At 38.6% G+C, this 24,199-nt stretch overlaps 1 protein-coding gene across 3 annotated transcripts; it reads right to left on the bottom strand.

Moving 5' to 3' along the window:
- Positions 1 to 233: 233 nt before the first annotated feature.
- Positions 234 to 23,145, bottom strand: LOC134542800 (GPI mannosyltransferase 3). 3 transcript variants are annotated; one of them, XM_063387335.1, is made up of 9 exons: positions 22,790 to 23,145; positions 19,046 to 19,269; positions 17,560 to 17,677; positions 16,360 to 16,591; positions 15,612 to 15,756; positions 13,127 to 13,408; positions 12,465 to 12,566; positions 11,820 to 12,005; positions 234 to 9,770 (listed from the first exon to the last, which is right to left on the bottom strand). In XM_063387335.1, the coding sequence occupies exons 2-9, from the start codon at positions 19,171 to 19,173 to the stop codon at positions 9,476 to 9,478; spliced, it is 1,488 nt and encodes a 495-aa protein (XP_063243405.1). In that variant the 5' UTR covers positions 19,174 to 19,269; positions 22,790 to 23,145; the 3' UTR covers positions 234 to 9,475. The 3 variants fall into 3 exon arrangements, with proteins under 3 accessions (XP_063243405.1, XP_063243404.1, XP_063243407.1); XM_063387334.1 differs by having other exon boundaries at positions 19,046 to 19,233; positions 22,790 to 23,126; XM_063387337.1 differs by having other exon boundaries at positions 19,046 to 19,274; positions 22,790 to 23,126.
- Between the last annotated feature and the right edge of the window lie 1,054 nt (positions 23,146 to 24,199).

The raw sequence follows: 24,199 nt of genomic DNA on the forward strand, positions 1-24,199 counted from the left end.
CCTAATAGACCAAAAAATTCACAAATTAAGTTAAAATAAATCACATATTCCAGTCATTTTGTTGTTGTAACCACCATTTATTCTTAAAGACATACAATGTATGTAGGGTTGTGTTTATATTTCCCTACAGTGTTGTTATAAGCCTTATAGACCAAAAGTATTTAATTATTTATTTCTAATGAAGTAAACTTTATTTAAAGTAGGTACATAATATTAGTCAATCATAATCGAATGTTACTCCCCATACGGTTAGAACGGCAACAAATGTAGCCAATTTTCTCCATCCGACTACAAATGCAATCCCTATAGCCTATGTATTTCGATACTCAACTCACTTAGTTTCTGAGTATGATGGATGTATTCATGCGGTTTATAAAGCTATATTATGTAGCATGCAGGATGTATACTTGTGTCCGCAAGAGAAGGAAGGATTCGATAGGTCTCAAGGGGAAAGAAAACCAAATTTGTGTTATCCAAGTAAGATGCTAGCTAGCATTTCTTATATGTAACAAACTAGTGGATTTTAATCAAGTGTCATCATCATTTGTTTAAACTAACCGAAATTCTCAGCACATAACCAGTTACATGTATAAATAACCTGACTATGGTGGATTATTACCTCAGAATTCACTGATAAATGATATGTGAAAATCAATTTTATTGCTAAATAAGATTACAGTCACCAGTTCATAGATTGGAGCCCCTACGTAAGATCCACTCTTAGAACTAGTGCTCAGTTACTGGTTGAATGTCCAAATGCATGGATTCCCCAATCACTGCTACAAACTACTACTTTCAATTTGTTTTTGTATGGGTCAGCTAACAAAATTTCCTATAACCACTTATTGATAAGCACTTAATAAAAGAAAACTTCATTTTTTTTTCTTCAATTGCATTGCTGTTTAACTGCATACACAATAATTTCTAACTTATTACATATTTCATTCACTTACACAAACACAGAAGCAAGATGGGATAGTCACAAAGAAAATTCAGTTGCAATAAACTATTTATTTATGAAATGTCTCAATATAAAACTTTTTAAAGCTGCATTACTTCAGCATTACATACATTCTTGTTTTGTACTTGCTGTATTGTTAAATAAAAGTAACACAATTACAAAATTAAAAACTTTTTCTCCCTATAACACTACCAGCAAATACACATCTATCAATAAAAAAGTATTTGCAGTTTACCAAAATTTTATTGCTTCTCTTTGATTCAGCAAGTATGATAGTAAGCTGCTGTAAAATAAGCATGACAAAACTTATAACTACCTTGGTGCAACCTCATTAATGCAAAACTGGTTTGATAAATGTCCCAATAATGCAAAGTACCATTGTAGTTTGTCCAGAAAATTTTTTAAAAATAAATTAGGGAACGTAAACATATTGGTTGAAAAAAAATAAACTAAATGTGTATTTGTCAACACTGTAATGCAAGCAATGTCTCATCCAGACAAATCTGTGATAAAATTTTCTGGATTAAATTTCAAATTTCCATGAATTTTATGTTTCAGTACTTCACCTATGTTGCAGTTTTTTAAGAGAAAAGGAAAATCCAGTTTCCACCATCCCTATCGCTGGCCTAGTTCAAACAGAACTATGCACCAAAACACCATCTGGGGAAAAAATTTCTTTCACATACTGGGCAACAGCAGAATGGAGCTACCATCTACCCTAAAATTACTATCACTTGAGGATTACAAGTAAATTCCCTGACTTACCCTGACCAATTACAACTTTTCATAATGTTGAAACCCTGCCAATTCTGGATGTGGCGTGGGGACAAAACTCAAAAGAAATGAATAGCAGAGGAAGTTATGTTCTTACACTGATCAAAGGAATAAAAATTACGTACGAATGAGTTACAGCAGTTTGTAATGCCACTCACATGGCACGAGTTGTGAGTCTGATGCATTCTGCAGTAGGTAATGCATGAAAGAACAGTACGTGTAGTATAAACTCCACAACTTTTTTAACTTCGCAATGAACTAATTTTTTATGGTATTAATGCGTAAGGAGTTTCTAATTTATGTGGAAAGTTCTACAAAAAAATACAGATACCTGCATTTCTTCAAACTATAGCTGAATCCAAGCAGCAAAAAAAAAAACTTTTATTCGAGCATCATTCCTAGGGTATTATTGGTTCAAAAATAAATTTGTATGACACCATCCCTGGAATTAATTTGCTCACACAAAAAAATAGGCGTGACTACGCAGTTTGACATTTACTTGCAAAAACTAAACAAACATTTACCACCTTAAATATTATTTATTATTGATTTTATATGCAGAAAATATTATCATTTAAGGTATACTTGGGAAATTTACCTTTCAAATAATTTGTTAAACCAGTTCTTATTGAGTATCAAAATTACAGCCTCCTTAGGCATGCATTAATGAGGTTTGACCGTACAGAAAAAAAAAACTCAAATTACTAATTTTAATTCCCGAGGAACAGCTACATGCTAAGTTGGCGCGTGTAAACCAACCATCAGCGCAACTGGCAACGCCGCGTCACCACGGACGTCTGTGACACGCCCAGTCATGCCTGAGCACAATCCTCCGAGATTGCCTTGCCTGGTTCAGCTGAACACACTATGATGTTAAGAATGGCAAGTGATGTCTGCTTATAGACAAAACAATTTTAGCCGAAGTCATGCACGCTGCAAATTTAACATCTGGTCTGTTCTCCTGTGATGGATTCCAGCGTGGTTGGACTTTGGCACTGCAAACTACCGCGAACTACCCGGCTCGGCACAGATTTACCTTATAAAAGTGAAATAAACTGAATAATTTGAAAGAAAATAGAATACTTATCTCAGACATTTCCACGAAAAATTGTTCCACACGATACATGAACTTCACAATGGGTATCACATCAAAAAAAATATATATCTTCGTTGCCCCGAATAAAATAATTTTAACACTGCACGGCACAGAGCACCACGCAGTTGTCACGAGCGTCGCCAGTGTCGCTGCACGGCTGGTTCTCACCTGCGCGCTGCTGTCAGGCACGGCATAGTTGCGCTGGCCACCGCGCATACAACTCGCCCAGCCACTGAACACAATTTTGTTCTTGTACAAGACTTGCAGGTGACTGCTAAACAAGGCAACGGGTCGATTATGGGCCGTTACAGTTCTGCACGGTATGAATCCTCCAATGGAACGAGCAGTGGCGGATCCAGGATTTTGGTTTGGGAGGGGCTTGACCCAGCTGAGGCTAGGCTTTATCAAGGCAAACACTAAAACAATAGTGGACCCAGATGCTTTTGGAGGGGGCTTGAGTCCCTTAGCCCCCCCTCTGGATCCGCTACTGGGAACGAGAGATCTAGTGCAAAGTGGGCAAAAGCAGATCTTAACAGTAGGTCTTAAATCTGGCAAGATGCAAATAAATATGTCGATAGCAAGATGCACGAAAATAAAATAAACTGCAGTATATTCAAAGGAATTTCTATTGGATTTTATTTCAGCCTTGTATTCAAAACCACACTCCACTGCTTTCATGACTCAACCCACACTCGAGAATGAAATAATGACCTGAGAATGACGATTTGCAGAATAAACGCTGGCAAGTGACTAAGGAGGCAGACAGAACTTTAGGGTGTATACTTTGAGCTCAAGTATGTCAAGGTTCAAACTGGTCACATACAGTCATAGTGTCTACCAGAGGCAGGAGTCAACAGTACAGTATGTACAGTCATATCAAAATAAACTGGCCACATGCACCCATCATCTACAGATCACTTGTTTATGCCACCTGCATTCAATGGCAAGACACTCCCTACGTATTTAAAAAAAAAAAATTAAAATCTCAGTCAGACCAATAAATTAACAAATTTCTTAAACTACTAACATAAATCATTACTTCATGTTTCCTAAAAACATACAAATGCACACAAAACATATTACAGTACACCTCTTGGTAAGATCTGGCTCCTGAATTGTAACCTTGTGTTGACAGCCCAGAACGCTAGTAGCCATTGGCGATTGCTCTTTCTGTACATTACACATTCCAGTTCCAACAATACACTTTTAGCTCCTTCATCCTGTTTGTTGAATTTCAAGCAGAAAAGCAGAAAATGATTCTTCTGTAAGAAAACTGATAATGATTAACCAGGCAATAGTTAAAACACAAGTTTACATTAGAGAAAATAAAAACCCCATTTTTGATAATATTAACACGTAACATGTTAACGGTCATCAAATATAGGAGTCGTTCTTGTACAAACAGAATTTAATATTTTACATCAACACATTAATTTTTATTTTTGCTCTGCTGTAGTGAAAGCTCAATTTTAAGAATCTTCAACCACAATGCAAACAGCCCACGCTGTAGCGAGTTGCAAATCACTGATAATGTTTTAAAGTTCACACGCAGCTCAGACAACATCTGTTACACCGGACAGTCAGATGGTCAGATGCTACCGACATTACACCATCGGAAATAAACAAGCAACACTTGAGCACACAGCATGTTCAAACGCCCTTCAGGAACCAGAATCCACCTGCTACGGAGCAAGCTACGCTGCCCGAGCCACGAGACATACGGGGGAAGACAAGGGGTGGGGGTTGTACTTTTCTGACTTACAGAGATCAATATTCACAAAAACAATAGTAACAATATTTAAAAAATTACAAACATTAAAAACAATTTTTTTTTCAAACAAAATGAAGAACATAATATTAATATTGTCATGTTCATCATGAAGTATTTTTTTTTTCCACACACAATCATGCACACTACTTTGTATAAACACACACAAAATTTCAATCACTACATTTTATTTATCCTCCCCAAATAGATTTGGCTCAGATGAACTCCAACAATGGCCAAATTAAAAAAATGTTGAATTATTCATATAACACTATCAATTCAACCTTATACTGGGTATTAATTCGGGATGAAATATGGCTTCTAAAATTATCAAAAACTCCTTCGAGTAATCCTCATACAAATAAAAAAACTCTTTCAGAGTATAAATGTCAACTGTCATAAATACATCACAGCGTGCACTCTGTTAGAAGCCTAATATAAAACTACACTACGAAAACACACTGCCGAGCCAGTACGTCAGAAACCAGCTCCATCCCAGCAGCATGGTGAGGGCTTTGCTGCAGCGAGCAGGTATTTGTCGCTGCTGATTGGCTGGCTCGTTTGGCACGAAAACAAAAAACACACACCACACGTCTTGCTAGCCGAGGGCATTGGCACTGGCCCAGTCGCGGACACACTCGCTCGCATTTAACTCCTGTTGCACAAACATGACGGGGCAGATACCCGGCCAGAAGGAACAATGGTCGAGCGACGTTCCGCAAATGGTGGCTCGCAGTCATCCTCCCACCCTGTCGTGCGTGCACTTCGACCATCTCTCGCTCCGAATCATTCACCTGCCTCGATCATCGGGGCGGAACTGCCTCCCCCATTCCGGGGCTCGCGTGTTCCCATTCGTCAGGTCCACCCCGGTACAGCACTTCATCTCGGGGTTCTAACATACAAGTACACTTTCTCTCGTCACTGCACAACACGGTCCTCAACTGTACCTTGAGCTGCCCTTGTGGCTTATGCTTCCCACTGGCTCCTAGAAACAGGAATTCTACAAACACCTAGTGAACAAATTCCAGGACTTATTCACAAACTTTATACATGTAATTTTTTTTTTTAAATCAAAGGGTGGTTTCTAAATCTACATGCATAACCAAAATTAAACATGAGCAAATGCAATACAAGATTTTCTACAATAACCTGACGTGAGGCTTCACAAAAATAATTGTAAGTCCACAAAAGGCTGATGTAACTATAAGTTTTGTGACTTTCCAGCAGCAGTGCTGCTTATTTAGGGACTTTTTTGTGACTTTTGTTACCAGTCCTTCGGTTACGTTACTTCTTCATGGATTCTGTGATCTGTAGACAGCCTGTAGAACCACAGATCTACACACATGCTGGTGTCTACGAAGCCTCCCCCGATCACTGCCTGGCAACACGCGGGAACACACCGGACGCTTAGCCAGCATTTTCCCAACTTCGCTACAATCCCCCAACCTGAACCGACACACATTTATTTCAAACGGTTATTCATTCAATTGTAACCAAATGCACTTAATTACATTTCATATAATTTTTTTTAAAAAATATGTATTGCACCTCACACATTTAAGTACAACTAAAAAAAATTGATATGTAATACAATATGCATTAAAAGACTATGAAAATATACTCCAAAGTAATATTTCACTAATTTCAACAGTAAGGTCAACTTACAATTTTCACACTTACAAACAATTTTACTAGTATTGTCAGTATTGAAAAAAGATTTCAAACATCCACAGATTCTTACATGATAAATCTCTGAACTTTGCAGCCAACACAGCAAATACAAAGCTAAATACAAAACAATGGTGACATTAGAATTTTAATTTAACTAAAATAAATAAATATGTAAGTGGATTATAATTTGACCCGAGTGAGCTCAGAAAATCACTTAAAATTTCTTAGTGAATCACCACATGTCACTTCAATACATTTACAATGACAGTAAGAGTTGTGCGAATATTCGCTAGTAAACAAATGTATAAGAAATTTTTACAATCAAATGAATATTCAACCGCTTATTGAATGTTTATTTAGTTAAAACATGAAATTATTGCACAAGTTTAGAGTTAAATATGTTCTTTTCAAAATAAAAAAAACAATTAATCATTGATTTCAATTTTTAAATTTTAAGGTATTTATCCTGCAGTCATGTAGGATGACCCCTAATATAAGATGAAATAAAATGTAAAATAACAGAATGCAGATTGACAGTGAATGTGATACAACCTAAAATTAAGATTTCCATGAATATTAAATAGAAGAACGCTGTTTTAACGTTTCTCACAGAGAGGGGAGAAAAAAAAATGTAGAGTGCTATAAATGTCTCATGCTTCCTACACTCTTGGCAATCAAAAATTAAGGAGTTTTTAAGGGCCCGTTTAATGCTATATAGAGGTAGAAAACCATTTGTAATACCTATGATACATCACGAAAATAATGTTAAATAGATAATGCACAAAAAATAATTTTGTTGATTAGTTCTTTTCTTGCAGATAAGCCCTTATTGTCTAGTATTATCTCCGGAACACTTTTTAGTTTAAAGGTGAGATGCTAATTATGAAAAACAAATTCAAAACATTTTTTATACATCAAATATAATCACATGGTTCGAAAATCACAATTTGCATACTGCGCATGCATTATTTGTCATGCACGTTAAAACAACAGTGTTTATCCCTTATTTGCACACTATCACTCCATTAAGGGGTTTTTAAGGATTATAAGTGAAATTTAATGATTTTTAAAGATATTAAGGTAGTGTAAGAACTTGAGTAGTAACTAAATATTTAGGAACTGTATTAAATTAATTATCTTTTTTTATATCAATACTGCAAACAACATTATTGTTATTTATTAATTTAATATGCTATGTTTAATTTTTTTGGGAACCATTATGACCAAAAGCCATCATGTAAAACAACTCTCAATAAATTAAGTCCTGCTTAAAGATGTCTAATTCTATTGGGGCATCATTCCTAAGATATATTGCATTTAATATATATTTTCTGTCTTGATGCAAATCAGTAGGCAGCTTAATAGTATGATGAGCTTTACTATATAAAGGATATTTAACTATTTTAAGTTTATTCATGGGCCGTGTCTCGTGGTGCCTACCATACACTGCAGTGACCAACTCACAGTCTGGTTTTTTTTAATGTTAGTCCTGTCAGTTGGTATTATGTTTTTCTATTGTGTATTTGAATTTGAGTATTGTATATATCTTAAATAGCCTTAACTGTTGATAGGCATGTTAAAAATAAAAATATAAACTAAATAAATAATAGAAAAAGTTAAATTGTGAAAAGTTGTAAAGAGGAAATTAATTTATGAAGAAAATACTGGGACTGTAAAATGAAGGTGATACAATCAGCAATCTAATAACCAGGTACTAATGTAAGATGATTATCAAAATGTATGACGACCTCCAATATATGTGAAAATTTAAATGTCACTAACATTTAATGTATGGTAAAATAAATTATAAAAACACTTCCATTGAAGTGACATTGATTGTAAGATAATAAATAAAAGGGTAACTTAAATATGAGACAACTCACAACTCAAGATGACTTAAAATTAGCTAAAAAGTAACCAACTTTAAATGTGAAATGTTTACTTTTAATTTCCATTGCGAGAAATTGCATAATTATTAGCAATGCTCAATACTATGAAAATTGGCATAAATTATTTTCTTTCTTCAAGTATATCATCAGTTTATAAAGTAATTAATATTCTTTACTAAAGTCAAATTACAGAATACAGTTTAAACTACATATTGCACAAAAAAAAAGTTTTTACTATTGTGAAAACAATATTGACAGATAACGTTTGCTTTAGTTCTATTTTCATTTTGTAAAATAATAGCAGTATTCGCACAGCCCTATTAACAATTTTCTCTTACTTATGCAACTGCGATTAAAAACTAGTCGTAATATTTTTATTTTTAAATATAAAAATAAGCAATACAGGTAAATGCAGTTTTTGAAAACTCGCCTAGTTCATTTGGCATGCATCCGGCGGAAAAAGCGTGATGCGTGCACGCAGACAGCTGCGCGTACAAGGCACAATGTCGTGATGTCAGCCGGTGGGCGAGGCCGAGATACTCCTGCTCACCCAAGTTCAGTTTTCTGGTCGACACCTAGCGGGACCCTCAGAGAAATGTTTCCACAAAACATTTCACGCTGGCTTCCTCTTCCTCGCGATATCCGTCGCGATATCCAACATTCCAAGGGCACTAATCACGTCCTCTGCATCGTGAAACTTGTTCACGAATTCATCACGGTACCTTAGTGACTCCTTAATGGAGTTGATGAGGATATCCGTCTGCCTCGCCATTACGCCCAAAAAAAAAAGAGGGGTCTCCCCAGGAAATACTGTTGAGCAAAAATGTTCAAAAATTGTTTGCACACCCCTAGGTGTTCTGATAGGAGCAACAAATATCACATAAGTGCTTGCTGCTAGACATCCAACCAATCACGTTCAATAACTGCCACCAGCACACTCGAAAGAAGCAAAGGATGTCATTAACGGCTGAGAACACTTCTTAGAATAAAAAAACAATAAAAAAAACACACAATCACAAAATTGAGTTGGCAGGAATATAAATTGTGATGGATAAAGACATGATTAAAAGTGGGATAAAAAATTTTTTTTCAGGATCACAACTTAATTCACACTGCACTAAAAAGCCATAAAAAAAAAAACAACCACAAAACTAACTATCTGAGGATGTTAAGAGTTGAACTGAAAATAAAAATGCAATCATGCAGCACATCAAGCAAAACACGACAATAAACAGGATTCGGCACAGTTTACAAATGCTGACCGATAAACAGGACTAAAGGTTTGAATCGCTGCGGCTGGAAGGGGTCTGGGGACGCTAGTTGCGGTGGTAGACGAACACCGACTCGCCCACGCCGTCGTACGGCAGGAAGGTGTTGGCGAACGTCTGGGCCACGGCGTAGCCGCGCTGGGCCAGGAAGTCCTTGACGCGCGGGTACAGGGTGTCGTAGCTGACGATGTGGGTCGGCAGGCTGGCGTTGGACGGGTACTGCCGCTTCAGCCAGGCGTCGGGCGCGCGGAAGAACCTCTCCGCCTCGTCGAGGTAGCCCGCCTGGCCCGAGAAGTCCGGATCACACGTCAGGAACTTGGCCGGGACGTCCACGTGCAGGTGGCTGTGAAGCAACGCATGAGCACAGTGCTCGGGAACTTGTGACTTTCAATAAGACCGACACGTATCCAGCAACCACCACTTAGTTATCACTACAGACCTGTCAAATTCGCGATTTCAAATCCCTGAAGGATAAGACTCCATGATCCTCTACGCACTCGTAACAATTACATCTGCTGATTGGTTACCGACTCGTGACACCTGTTGACTGGAATGATCGTGATTCGCTAATTCACCTGTTAGAGATTTTTCATCGGCCCACAGTCCTTCAGATAAACTGTGGCCCAATCACTGAAGCAAAATAATGTCAAAAGTATTTGGACTCTATCCTATCGCGAAATGAATCTACAAATTTTACAGGTCTCTAGTTATCACATCCTCAAATTCAAGGGTTCAAACACACAAAAATTGTTTTATCGCATAATCGTCGCACATTTTACACTAAAAATCAAGATTTGAAAAGTAATGGATAGATTTTTTTGTACGAAAATAACATTTTGTTTGAGGTAAAGTCATTCATAAAAACAAAACCTATTCATGAAAAGTACGTTTATTTAAAAAGTTGAGCATACAAAAGCATTCCAAATGATTTAAATTAATGTCATGCAACAAAAACATATTTTGTTCAGCTTGAAACAGAAAAATGAAAACTGTAACCAAAACTTGAGACAGAACTAATGCATAACTGTCGTAATAGACACTTACCACGAAAGAGTGCATGATATCAAATTTTTGAGAACTTTTGTACGTGGGAAATAATGACATAAATTGTACCTCTTACGGAGAAAATGGCAGGACTGAAACATTTCACCATATTTGATGGTAGATTGTGACGTGTGAGAATTTCTTGAATTTTTAAGTAGATAAAAATAATTTTTTGTGTTGCATACAAGCCGTGAATAGCAGGTGGAAAGTAATTTCCAAGAGGGAAAATATTGCATTACATTTGATGACACATAACTGGGACCTAAGGAAAACATAAATTACGAGAAAGCAAATACAGGGTTTCTTTGAAATTTAAATGCAGTAATATACCCATTGATATTTAAAAGACAAATACTAGAAAAAATTACATAAACCAAATAATTGGGTTACTTTGAAACTAATTGAGCATTTAAGTTTTCTCTCATAACAGAATAAAATCTCAGAAACACAATTCCACTGGTTGCGATGGAGATGGAGATGGAGATAGAACTAGAGATAGATGGAGATGGAGCTAGAGATAGGTAGAGAGAGGGGGAGGGAGGGGGGAGAGGGGGAGGGAGACAGAGAGGGAGAGAGGGGGAGAGAGGGAGGGGGAGGAGGACAGAGAGGGGGAGAGGGAGACAGAGGGAGAGAGGAGGGGGAGAGAGGAGGGGGAGAGAGGAGGGAGAGAGAGGGGGAGAGGGAGACAGATAGGGAGAGGGGGGGAGGGAGAGAGGGGGAGAGAGGGAGGGGGAGGAGGACAGAGAGGGGGAGAGGGAGACAGAGAGGGAGAGAGGAGGGGGAGAGAGGAGGGAGAGAGAGGGGGAGAGGGAGACAGATAGGGAGAGAGGGGGGAGACAGAGAGGGAGAGAGGGGGAGAGAGGGAGAGAGGGGGAGAGAGGGAGGGAGAGGGAGGGAGAGAGGGAGAGAGAGGGAGAGAGAGGGAGAGAGAGGGGGGAGAGGGAGAGGGGGACAGAGAGGGAGAGGGGGACAGAGAGGGAGAGAGGGGGAGGGAGGGAGGGGGAGGGAGGGAGGGAGAGGGAGGGAGGGGAGAGGGAGACACAGAGGGAGAGAGAAGGAGGGAGAGAGAGAGGAGAGGGGGAGAGAGGGAGGGGGAGACAGAGAGGGAGAGAGGAGGGGGAGAGACGAGGGAGAGAGAGGGGGAGAGGGAGACAGATAGGGAGAGAGGGGGGGAGACAGAGGGAGAGGGAGACAGAGAGGGAGAGAGGAGGGGGAGAGAGGAGGGAGAGAGAGGGGGAGAGGGAGACAGATAGGGAGAGAGGGAGAGAGGGGGAGAGAGGGAGGGAGAGGGAGGGAGAGAGGGAGAGAGAGGGAGAGAGAGGGAGAGAGGGCAGGGAACAGCGGTCACCTGTAGAGCGGGGTCGAGTGGCAGGGCATGAGGAAGAGCAGCTTGGTGTGGGCAGGGTCCTTGGAGGCCGTGCGGGACAGGGACGCCACCACGTCCAGGGTCCCGCGCTGGTGCAGGGTCCCGAACACGACCGTCGGCACCACGAAGCCCACCAGCAGCGCCACCGTCACCGCCCACAGCTGCCACCTGTGCCGCCGCCCGAGCATTCCGTTCCAAAACACCACCGGCTGACCATAACAGTGTTTATTAGAACATTTCCACAGCTTCGTCAAACCAAAAATAAGTGTGTGTGCGCGGAGACCAACCGCGACATACGTGAAACTTCTTGCTTATTAGGTATTTTTTTTATTAAATTAGTCTTACTCCCACATTAAAATATTACATAACAAACCCATTTTCATATTAAACAAATTACTTAGCGTTATGACACCCAAGAAATTTCTAGGGGCTGTGTAAACACTTTGTGTTAACGATAGTTTTGTATTAACAGGGTTTTTACGAGCGAGGTTTCATTGCGTACCCAGAACAATGGCAAAATACATGCCAATCTCTGCTCAACCGTTACAGATTATTCACCATGCTATCAAGCACTCTAAATGAGAGCTGTGACTACTTGAATCCCAAGGGGAGGGGAGCAGGAAGTACCTGGCCGCGTGTCTGCTCCACCGCGACAGGAAGCTGGACGACACGAAGGTGAGCATCGGCAGCAGCGGCAGCAGGAAGCGGAACTCCTTGTGAGGTAGCAGGCTGTGCAGACGCAACCACTTCACCATCCTCTTTCCGACATCACACACATTTGCAAGTATTTCAACAATCATGAAGGGCAATTTCCAGCAATTTTGAAGACTTAATACAGATTGCTATTCCATTATAATTGGCATCCCACCTCTCATCATTGTCACGTACATTTGCAAGTATTTCAGCAATCATGAAGGGGGAATTCCCAGCAATTTGAAGATTTAATACAGATTGCTATTCCATTAAAATTGCCATCCCAAAAAACAAACCACATAAAGCTAGCTAAAATTGCACAACACATATAATTTTTATTTCACGTGACACTTGTTTTCCTTGAAGTATAACCCAGATGATTTTTTTGACAGCCTTGAGTAACATGCTTTTCAGTAAAATATGTTGTATACGTGAGGGAAATTATTCAGCTAACACCGTACTATTTTAGTTTGAAATTTATGACATGAGTGACTCCTACTCAGGTTTCCCTGTTATCCAGACGTGTAGGGGACTGCTTATATTTCAACATCACGTCGTGCACGAATGACGCAGGGACTGCCGGCGGACGAGCTCACCTGAAGACGGCCAGCGACCAGGCCACGACCGCGAGCAACACAGCCTCCGTCCTGTGCGCCTGGGGCCTCCTGACGGTGCTGTAGACGCCGCACAGCAGCGGCACGGCTTGGACGAACAGCACGGCGGGCAGGCCCACGGCCAGGTACCAGTACGCGGGGCTGGTGCCGTACCAGCTGCTCACGCCCGACGCCACGTTGTAGCGCACGAAGTTCCACAGAGTCGACACCCAGCGGTCGTACAAGTACGAGTCCAGGAGGAACGACACAGTGGCCAGCACCATCCTGCCAACACCGCCATTCCCCTTCGTACAGGGAGGAAAGTAATTAAACCAAGAATTAATATATTCCTCTCTCGCTTTGCTACAGGGTTCCAAATAGTGGTGCACCGATGCGGATACCGATGAATCGTAATCTGCGATTATGAGTACTTTCCAATTAATCGTAATCGGCGATTATCTTAACGATTACGTACTTTGCCGATTATCAAAGTCCCGGCGTAATTAAGTAGGTATTTACCGTGTAATATTTTGTTACACATTTTAGGACGAAATACGGTAATATTTGTATATTTTACAAAATTCATCTAACTCCGTCATATGATGATTACAGATATTTCGTTAAATTTAATAAATCTCATTGCCTCGAACAATAAAAAAAATACGTTTTTCCTACACGTTTTGTCTTTTGTTCTGTCTTTTGTTTAGTGGCCTTGTACATCACCTATAGCCAGAGACGTAAAATAGATGGAACGCAATCAAAATACCACAAGCAGTTGCAGTGGATTCTATGACAATCAATCTTTTCGAGTCGTAGTAGCGGTTCAAAATCGTGGTCCCGATACCTTCTAGAGTTTATCACTGGGTTTTACAAACTCATTATGGGTATCTTTGGTAACATTATCCGTTGTTGTGTTATTTGTATGTGACGTGAAAAGTGTAAAAGTATTTATAATTTTATATTATTCAGTCAACATAAATAAAATCACATGTCCCAGAATTGGTTTTGAGTCATTTATATATAATTATAGTGAGATGGCGAGTAGGGAGAAAAAAAAGTGAAGTGTGGAAACATTTTTCTATAAACTCAAGTGAACAAAATAAAGCAACATGTTTACGTTATTAAACGGTAATTTCTCGATGCAACCTTATGTGATAGTCGATAATAATGCTAGTTTTCCGCAACAAAAACTTACCCATTGTAAATTAAAATTATTAGACTGTAGTTCAAGTTGTTTACAATAACAAATATAAATAGAAGTTAATTTAATTTACACTTTGCAATGACTTAATAGTGTATTTTATATATTTTTATACTGTTATTATAACTGTATTCTCAATTTTACCTAATCTTGTTATTAAATTCACATGGGAATAAAAAATTTTGTGTGCATTATTACACTTAAACAAATTTGTTCATTATAATCGGTAACTAAATTGGTATCTGCCGATTATTGGTCTCATAATCGGTAATCGAATCGGTAATCGGTAGTCATATCGGTGCACCACTAGTTCCAAAGAAATAAAACAGAAATAATAAGTAATGGGAACAAAGTGGGGCATAATAAAAGACAAGAAGGTTAACTTAACACATGTGTTCGAACAGTCTACAATAATCATCTATGCACTCTACAGATCAAGTAAGCTGAATGAACAACTAAATCAGGAGACCTCGCACCAGGCAGTATCACATAAATAAAAACTCTCGCAAAAAAAAGTCCCAGTTACAAAAATTTCCTGCACAATAATTTAAAAAAATACCACTGGACCTTATAAACACACACAATTTTACCCTTTAACTAAAATTTCCCTATTAATAAGTATAAAATTATACGTACCTAGAGAATTTTCTTAACAGGGATTTATTGTACCAGGTTTTTGCAAATTTTTTTTTAGTCTTCTCATTGAATTTTTTCATACAAATAAAACATAGTGCATCAAATTTTGCACTGAAATAATTTACAAGAATTTCTCATGAAAATAATTTGATAGCATTTACAAGGTGCCTAAAATATGAAAACATCAATTATGAGAGTAATTTTAGCAACCAAGCTAAAACTGATGCTGTTGACTTCCATTGCGGTGTTTATCGGTGAATTGAAATAATTTTGCTGTTATTTAAGTTATATTCCTAATCACCATATAATCTTGCCTCTATTTATAGGGTCTTATTTTAGAGGGTTGTAGATTCAGGAATTGACATTAGTTATTTTACTGGTGAGTTTATTATACATTCAATGTATTAATATTACAAAAAAATTCTGCTAGTTAAAATTTGAATTCATATCCTCCTGACATAACTGCAGTTCCTGAAGTCCCAAATAATGCTTAAGTATTAAAAAAAAAGCCCTGTGTTTCAGTTTCCTGCACTACGCAAGAGTTCTTCCTAATCCTTCTGAAGGGCAAACAAGAAAAACCCCTCCTTCTGCAACACACTTTGCGTGTCACGTCATCACCAGGGAAAACCCTCGCCGGACCGAGACACCCACCCCGTCGGCAGGTAGTGCAGGAGGCACAGCTGGACCGTGTTCTGGGAGGCGTGCAGGTGGTACAGGAAGAGCGGGGCCCAGTAGACGAGCGCCGTGGGCCGCACCACACACGCCAGCCCGGCGAACAGCACGTGCGGCAGGAAACCTGCGACGAGGAACGAGAACACCGATCAGATTGTCCGTCCTCAAAAGCCAGGCGACACACACACGCCAAAGATCATCTCTGCTGTGCCGACCCAGTCCTGGGGCAGGGAAAAAACAAACACACAGATGATATTTCAGTTGCTGCATACTTGTGTTTCTGAATTTTACAGGTTTTTCCAGACTTAAAAAGTTCAAGACCTTTTAGTTGTGTATATGTATATTGTTGTGTATATGTGTTATGTATGTTTAGTGAACACAGTTGACACATCTGGTCATGCTCATACTGCAAATTATCTGGCAGAAGTGGCTGTTGACAGTATAAAAATGAGTGAGGAGGACTTTAGGTGCAAGGTTCTCTCTGTTGTTACTGACAATGCCGCCAATGTGTCTCAAATGCGCCAACTTTTGGAAAATAACGAAGATTTGAATATCATCACTTATGGATGTTCAGCTTACATATTAAACTTGTTAGCAAATTACTTGAATATTTCAAATGTGAAAATTCGAGGAGGAGAACGATGAAGGGAAAGAATTCGGAAGTAAAAGGTAAGTTTAACATCGCAGCGCCGTGCAGATGACGACGGTGACTGTGCGGGGCGGCTACCTGGCCGGGGCTTGGAGGCGCTCCAGGGGTAGAAGCGCAGGCCGAGGACGGTGAAGAAGGTCTCCAGGGTGTTGGAGAGGGTGCGAGAGCCGCAGTAGAACCAGTACCAGGACGTGGTGAGGCTGTAGGCGGCCCACAGCCCCTGGGTGCCGGTCGCCCGGGCGCACCACTGCCAGAAGTAGTAGTCCCCGCACGCCGTCACCAGTGCTTGGAACACCCGGGGGGCCAGCACCTGCGAGAGCACGCCTCCGTGTACGTCGTACCCTCAACCCCACGCTGCTACAAACAACACCTGCCACACTTTCAACTGATGCTGAAAATACTTCATCTTAAAAACCAAACACACTTCAAACCAAACACGAACAAAGATGATCGGTCAGCTCGCATCACATTTTCGTGTGACTAGGGACACCTGTATTTCACGATTTCATTTCATTTCAAGGTATTTCACCAAAAACTGTAGCTTGCAAGTTGTGAGGGTGCAGCAGTACGGTGACCACATTCTCATTGGCCCCGTCAAGAGCGGGACGACACCTCTCACCAACCTCAGCCAATAACCACAGGAGAAAAGCTACAGTATTTTGTGAAACACCTTGCCACGAAATGTATTCGCGAAATACAGGTGTCCCTACGTATGACATGACAAGATCAGGTTTAAGCAAAAAAAATGGTGGTAGTGTTAAAAATGTAGAACATGCAAATTCAGCCTATGCAACATTTAATGCCAGTGGTTCACTAAACAAAGAGCTTTAACTTCAAAGTGCAAATGTATCACACGAATCGACAGCGACTTATTTTTGCCGAAAGTGATGTCACACGAATTGACAGCAACTTATTTTTGCTGAAAGTGATGTCAAGTTCTCAAGTAACTGACACATAGGTTCAAGTCATCAGTGCCATTACAATTTTTTTCTGACATGTGACAGAGACGGATACTCAATACATAGGGCAAAATAAATAAGAGGATAATGCCTGGCTGACAGTGAACAATACGGACCAGATTTAACGGTTCTATTTCTACGGCAATTTCGTTTTTAAAACAGGAGATTTCTGTGTATATTTTTTAATTTGTATACATTCTCTTTAGACATTAAAAAAAATGTATTAGTCAATAAATATGAAACTAAGATATTTCTTAATACATATTTTTTTACCAAAATAGTCTGAGGTGTTCTCGTCGGGGGCAGAGCACGAACTTACCACCGCATCGACGGAGTCCAGGTTGAAGTACTTGAGCAGCTTGTAGAGGACCGTGATGAGCGACACCTGCAGGTAGCTGCGTATCCCGTGCGTCCACTCCCACGTCAGGTGGCCGTACCTGCCGAGCCGAGCCGCCCCCCACGGTACAGCACACAGTTGGAAGGGGAGTGAAGTAAGGTGAGTTGCGCAAGTACAAGTCGTTAGGCGAGTAGTTAAAGGAACTCGCTGTAAAGTACAAGACTTTGGCATTATTAGTACCAGGGGATTAAGATGTTCGCTTTCAGTGACGGCGTGGTTCAGAAGGTGGACTTGACTATTGGCACATTGTTATGGACTTATTTTTCTTGACCTTTACAGAAACTTTGCAACAGTGAATTATTGAATCTGGGACTTAGATATCTGATTGTGAAGTGTAAACGACGAGCTACCGGTCACTTCTGTCACGAACCACACAGCAATCTAAGAATTAGCACGTCCACCCGGCCCAGAGACATGCTAGCCGGGCAGAGTCACACAACGCAAACATCGTTCCTAGGCCCTTGAGCACAGACAAGCGAGAAGCCCAAACTGCTGTCAATTGTAAGTTCACAATTACATTACTTTATTGTGCTGAGTATGATTAGTAGATGACCGATCACCTAACTGACCACAATGATGATTTCAGAATACCAATAATTATGATTGCACTGGTACTGATATTTCAAAAAAACGCATTACTGCAGTAATATAGTTACCGAGTCAAATCCGAAGCACTAAAAGAACTGTTTCTAAAGGCACTAGTTTAATCTGTTTTCAGAATCATTAATGCATACCCCAAGTTATACTTTCAATGTTAAATGACAACCAATTTCAAGAAGCAGGCTGTATCTCTGCCAGATAAATAAAAAACCTATAACTCTACCCAGACTTGAAAAGATACCACAACTTCACAAACAAACCTCACACCTAAGCATGGCAAAATCTCACGAGAATTTATCACCATATTTTTATGACTTGATGTAAGTTTTTGGACATACGACATTGCTAAGCACTTTTTCTGCAGAAGAAAACTAAAAAATAAATAAATAAATAAAATACCCAAAAGACAAAAAACACAGATTAAGCAAAAAATTACTGTTGTCAACAGGATATAAATACCACAAAATATTCCGTAACAGGAATATGGTCAACAAACAAAGAAAAACAAAGAATAATGTACTAAGAGAAAAGGGGGAGGGGAGGGGGGGGGGGGAACCCACAAATGATGACGACACAAAAATAATGAACCCAAAAAAATTCAGCACAACGGTTGAAACGAGACAAAAACACGACAAAACGAAAAGATGAAACAAACACAATAGTTTTCCAAAACAGAATAGAACGATAAAAACCCCCACAAATGATGACAGCACAAAAATACTTTATGAAATATTTTTACGGACTCTAATTTCATCGCAATTACTTGAACTGTTGTAAGTGCAGTACTCGCGTGCGCACTGATACCAACCCGAAGGCCTTCTTGTGGGCCACCTCGAGGGACTGCCAGTACTCGTCAGGGACGTGTGCCGTGCGCACGAGGAACACGGACGCCAGCCGGTAGGCCAGGAAGAGCAGCACCATCTTGTAGGGCTTCATGTCCGCACGCCTGACACCGCCCGGCGACGACGAGAGTGGTCCGACTGGCGCTGCCTGCGACTGTCACCAGGCACTGCCTCCACTGCCTGCTCACTCCTGCGCTTGCAACAGCAACATCACCAGTTTTAACATTACTATTGTCACTTACGTCTGAATATATATACTGTATAGAAGTCGCGAGTGGATAAGATTTACTCTATGTTTTTCAGGAGCGTATGATGAGCAGCGTATGAAAAGCTCTGTACTATTTATAAAGGCTTCTGAAGTAGGGTGAAAATATATATATTATTTTAACAAATAATAAATTATTGATGGAAAATTTCTTAAAATCACTATCAATAAAACTTAATTTTCATATAAAATAAATCAATTGCAATTGTATCACAAATCTGTGTCATGGTTTCCCGAGTGAGAACAGTGTGATCACAACTGTGGCACACCCATCTACTTGCAGCCGCATTAACACTGTGATGAAAATTTTTCTTTTTCCGATTATTTTTAGATATTAAATTATCATAAGCGGTAAATTTCTAGGAACGCGGCTTTCCAAAAATTATATACCTAAATAGTATAAATAAAATTACGAAAGTTGCAATTTTCAACACAACCGTTTACCAAAAAAAAAGTGTTAAAAAATTCCTACTGGATCCGAGAAACTCATAGGCAAAGTGGTATATTGACATCAGTATAACATTACCGTCATGTTCAACTACGTGTGTATTGTGTATCTGTTTTGGTTCTACTAGTGTCAAATGTGAATTCTTACTAGCTAATAAGGAAAATAGTCCATACAAAAATCTTTTTTTGGTACTATTTGTGTCAAGTGCTGTTTCATATTAATAAGGAAAATAGTCCGTACATAATCTATCAAGTTTTTTTGTGATTGCATCTATAAAGACATTAATCACAATAGACTTTGCAGTAGAGCCGCTGCCCCTGTGCTCACTATAGTGATGTAAATTTATGTTGTGATTTAATAGTGCAGCCGAGACTGTATTCCACTATAGATATCCCCAAATGTTGTAGCTGATTTTACATGAATAGACCTCCTAATTGGTTTTGTATTTCAAAGAAATTGTTCAGTTATTACTTACTAGAAAACCAATTAGGTTGGACAACAGTCTTGGCCCTGGTCGTAACATATCAAACATTTCTGTCTTATAGAAAACAGTCTCTGCTACTCTGTATTCTTAAGGATCTCTGGAGAACCATAAAATCAGGTTGCAGCTACTATCAAGGAAACAGTATGACTGCAATAACAATCAGAGATCAGTTTTGGCTGCATTATTAAACACAATATAAATTGATGTCCCTATAGTAAGTACAACAGTGATCGCTATACTGCACAGTCTACCTTAATTAATGTCCTTATGGATGCAACACTGGGAAAAAAAGTAAGTTACATATGGACCATTTTCCTTATTAATATAAAAACCACACTTGACCCAAATAGTACCAAATAAGATTGCAGACTATTTTCATCATTAGCTAATAAAAATTCAAATTTGAAAACAAGTAGTACCAAATCGATACACACGCAATACAGTTGTAGTTAAACGTGGCGGTAATGTTATGTTGACGTCAATACACCACTTAGTCTATAAACATGAGTTTCACAGAATCAATTTGGAATTTTAAAACACTGTAAAAGAATCAGCTAGAGAGATGTCAGTAGTGTTTGAAAAAAATCCTTTTCGTAATTTTATTATTCTATTCACGATAACGCAGCTACTCTAGTAATTTACACAGTAGGTATGTGTGGAACATCTTTAGTGAATAAAAAACGGTAAATCTGTATTGTACGGATTAGCGCCAAAAAAAATCGTAAAAATATGAAATAACTTTCATTATATGCTATCTTACGTCCTCTTTTCAGAACCGCCTGCGGAGATAAAAAATTCCAATTACTTTTGGAGATATCGAATTTTTTAATATTCATTTTTTGGCAATTTTTTTAAAAAAAAATTTTAAAAATCCGAAAATACCTTTATTCTGTGCTCTTTAACTTCCTCTTTTCATTAAACCCGGCGGAGATCAGAAATTCCAAATACTTTAGGAGATATGGAATTTTTTAATTTTCATGTTGTGCACTGATGCGGCGTTGAGAGGGAAGCCTACGATTCACACATCCTTCTGGACATACCCGAATACTCACGTTGGCAAGCCTTCACTTTTCTTGAAATTAGCAAGAAGTAATTAAAAATACTTTAAAACATTGTGGATGGTTGGTTATATTAGGTAAGTATAGCTACATTAAAAAAACTGTAAAATCATTTTATGGTTGCTTAGCAAATAACTTTTTAATATGTAGCTATCCAGCGCTAGGAAACCGTTTACATGATTTTACAGTATTTTTAATGTAGCTATCCTAACCAAATCAACCATCCACAATGTTAAGAAGTATTTATAATGTAGCTAACATAACCTAATTGACCATTAGTTTTCATGAGTTGCATATTTATTTACAATAAACAAAAAAAAAAAAAAAACCGAAGATGCACGATCGGGCGTTCGCCTCTCGTCTGTTGAAAGAAGGCTTGCCAACGTGAGTATTCGGGTATGTCCAGAAAGATGAGTGAATTGTAGGCTTCCCGCGTTCACCATTGTTGCTTGTTTACAGTATGATTTTTTTTTTTTTTTTTTTCCGCGACGTAGTTGAACGACTACATCACGTAAAATGAAAATTACGTGAGTTCCTACTGTTCATCCTTTTTCCCGGTTTGTTAGGTCAGGTCAGCTACATTATAAATACTTTAAAACTAAACAACTATTAAAAATAAATTTTATTATTTTTAATGTCCGTTCAGTTTCAAAGTATTTATACTGTAGCTGACCTGACCTAATCTACCTTTGTCCCGTTTTGTTAGGTCAGGTCAGTTACATTATAAATACTTAAAACTATACAAGTAAAATTAATTGATATTATTTTTAATTTCCGTTTATTTTGAAGTATTTATCATGTAACTAACCTTACCTAATGGAAAATTTCTGTTATTTAGGCATTCACGCACACACGGCAAAATATAAAATGGCGTCTGTTGAATGATTACATAGGGCTTGTATTGCAAAATAAGAACGGCGATATCTCCAAAAGTAATTGGAATTTTTAATCTCCGCAGGCGGTTTTGAAAAGAGGACGTAAAAGAGCACATAATGAAAGTTATTTCATATTTGTACGATTTTTTTTGGCGCTAATCCGTACAATACAGATTTACCTAAAAAACCTATTTAATTATTCTATTAATGTAAAAGCTGCTACTCTAGAAATTTACACAGCATGTGAAGAAAATTTCTTCACAAGTTTACACATTTCCATTTATATATTAACATTCATAAAGAGTATCTAAGAATTCAGTCAGAATTAAGAAACACATTTGTGCAGGGTAATCAAACAATATTAATAGAACTCAAAAGTATAATAACACACAGTCCTCCAGTTTATATTAGAGGCCACTTCTAATATCACTGGAAATAAAGATTTTTTTTATCCTCAAAAAAAGACCATAATAAAATGCATGAGAAACAAATAGTAAATAAATTAAAATAACAACCACACATTCGAAAAGCCCACCTCACAATTATTACATTAAAAAAAAACAGTAAAAAAATACATTACCACTTATTACGTTCGTTGAGTGGTGAGGTTACAATAGTAAAAAAAAGATCAATTAAAATACAGGCCCGACAGGCATGTAAAAGCACAACCCTACATGTAGTACTAGCATCAAAAATTCACAATTATTCATATATAGAGCAGCAAGTTTCGTAACAACACACTAAAAAATACAGTACGTCACTTAAAGTTATATCACTGAAAGAGAACAGACGTGCAAGCCAGCGCAAAAAAAAATCACACTACCACACACAGCGATTTATAAAATTAACCAGCGGCGTGGTCAGAAAACACACGCTTTACGATTCCACCAGGTCATATCGGTTTCCATTCGGTGCCAAACAACGCCAACGTTATTTTTGAACAATAAATGAAGTACGCAACATATGAAAACTAAGTTTACCACAAAACATGTTATACGATAATTTAGAATAAAGTATAATAAATATTTTAAAAAATTAATATTTAATTTTAAAGTGCAATTAACTTTTACTAGACTTGCAAAACTAATTTTCAAAATTTTAATTGAAATATAATCCATAAAAAAGAATATACTTACAAAAACAAAAATGGTTGAAAGAAGATTCTCATTTTCAATAATTTTAACATTAATTAATATTCGCTGGACAAGTAGTTATGTATTCACAGTGGTGTTAGCAATTTTTCGCCCTACACTCCTGTGACTCTCCTCTGTGTATTTATTTGTGCCAAAAAAGAGAGCAAGGCGCATATTACGCGCTCATAAGGGCATCTTGCAACCTTTTTCAATATTAACAACGTAATAAAAACATTTTCTAACCAAATGCGTACAGGAAATCCTCGAGGTTTGGACTGCATAGTCCAGACAGGTAGGAATTCCCTACTATGTGTGGAGGTGCATTTTAGGCCACCTGTGGACCTGGCAACCCGAACAAAAAAAATCACCGTGAGGCTGGAATTACCCATGCAGATGTGGTGTGTATTGCTTTTATGACAGTCGACCTAGAGGATTTATTCAAGGAAAACCTAGCCGTGTGTGGGCGAGTGTTCGGTAGTGGAAATCTCCAAAAGGTGCCTTACAGAGGAGAAGATGGTGTGGAATGACTCACAGAGAAAAAAAGCAAAAAAAATTTTTTTGAGGGGGGGGGGGGGGGACACTAGAGGGTCATCCCTTAAAAATTAGAAAATAAATTCTTTAAAAAATGTGTTTAAGCTAACCTGAAAATAAAGTCATGCAATGGTTTTGCTAATTTATCTTAAAAGATCTTATTGAAGGTGTGTCAGTAAAAAAAGTTCCCATGCAGGGTCCCTCTAGTAATGGGGCCTAGCCCTAGATCTACCCTTGCAAATATCACTGTTCCGATGTGTAGACAACCTCTCAGATAGTGCACCGTAAGCATAATATTGCAGGAGGACAGCAGGAAATCTGCACGA

Source organism: Bacillus rossius (genome assembly GCF_032445375.1).
Source record: "Bacillus rossius redtenbacheri isolate Brsri chromosome 9 unlocalized genomic scaffold, Brsri_v3 Brsri_v3_scf9_2, whole genome shotgun sequence".
NCBI lineage: Eukaryota > Metazoa > Arthropoda > Insecta > Phasmatodea > Bacillidae > Bacillus > Bacillus rossius.

Excerpts from the sequence above, each read along its gene's own strand:
- LOC134542800 (XM_063387335.1), bottom strand. The coding sequence starts at position 19,173 with ATGAAGCCCTACAAGATGGTGCTGCTCTTCCTGGCCTACCGGCTGGCG. Across the intron at positions 12,567-13,126 it reads TGGTCGCTGGCCGTCTTCAG|CCTGCTACCTCACAAGGAGT; the intron begins GTGAGCTCGTCC and ends GCGTCTGCACAG. Across the intron at positions 9,771-11,819 it reads CACTCGACCCCGCTCTACAG|CCACCTGCACGTGGACGTCC; the intron begins GTGACCGCTGTT and ends GTTGCTTCACAG.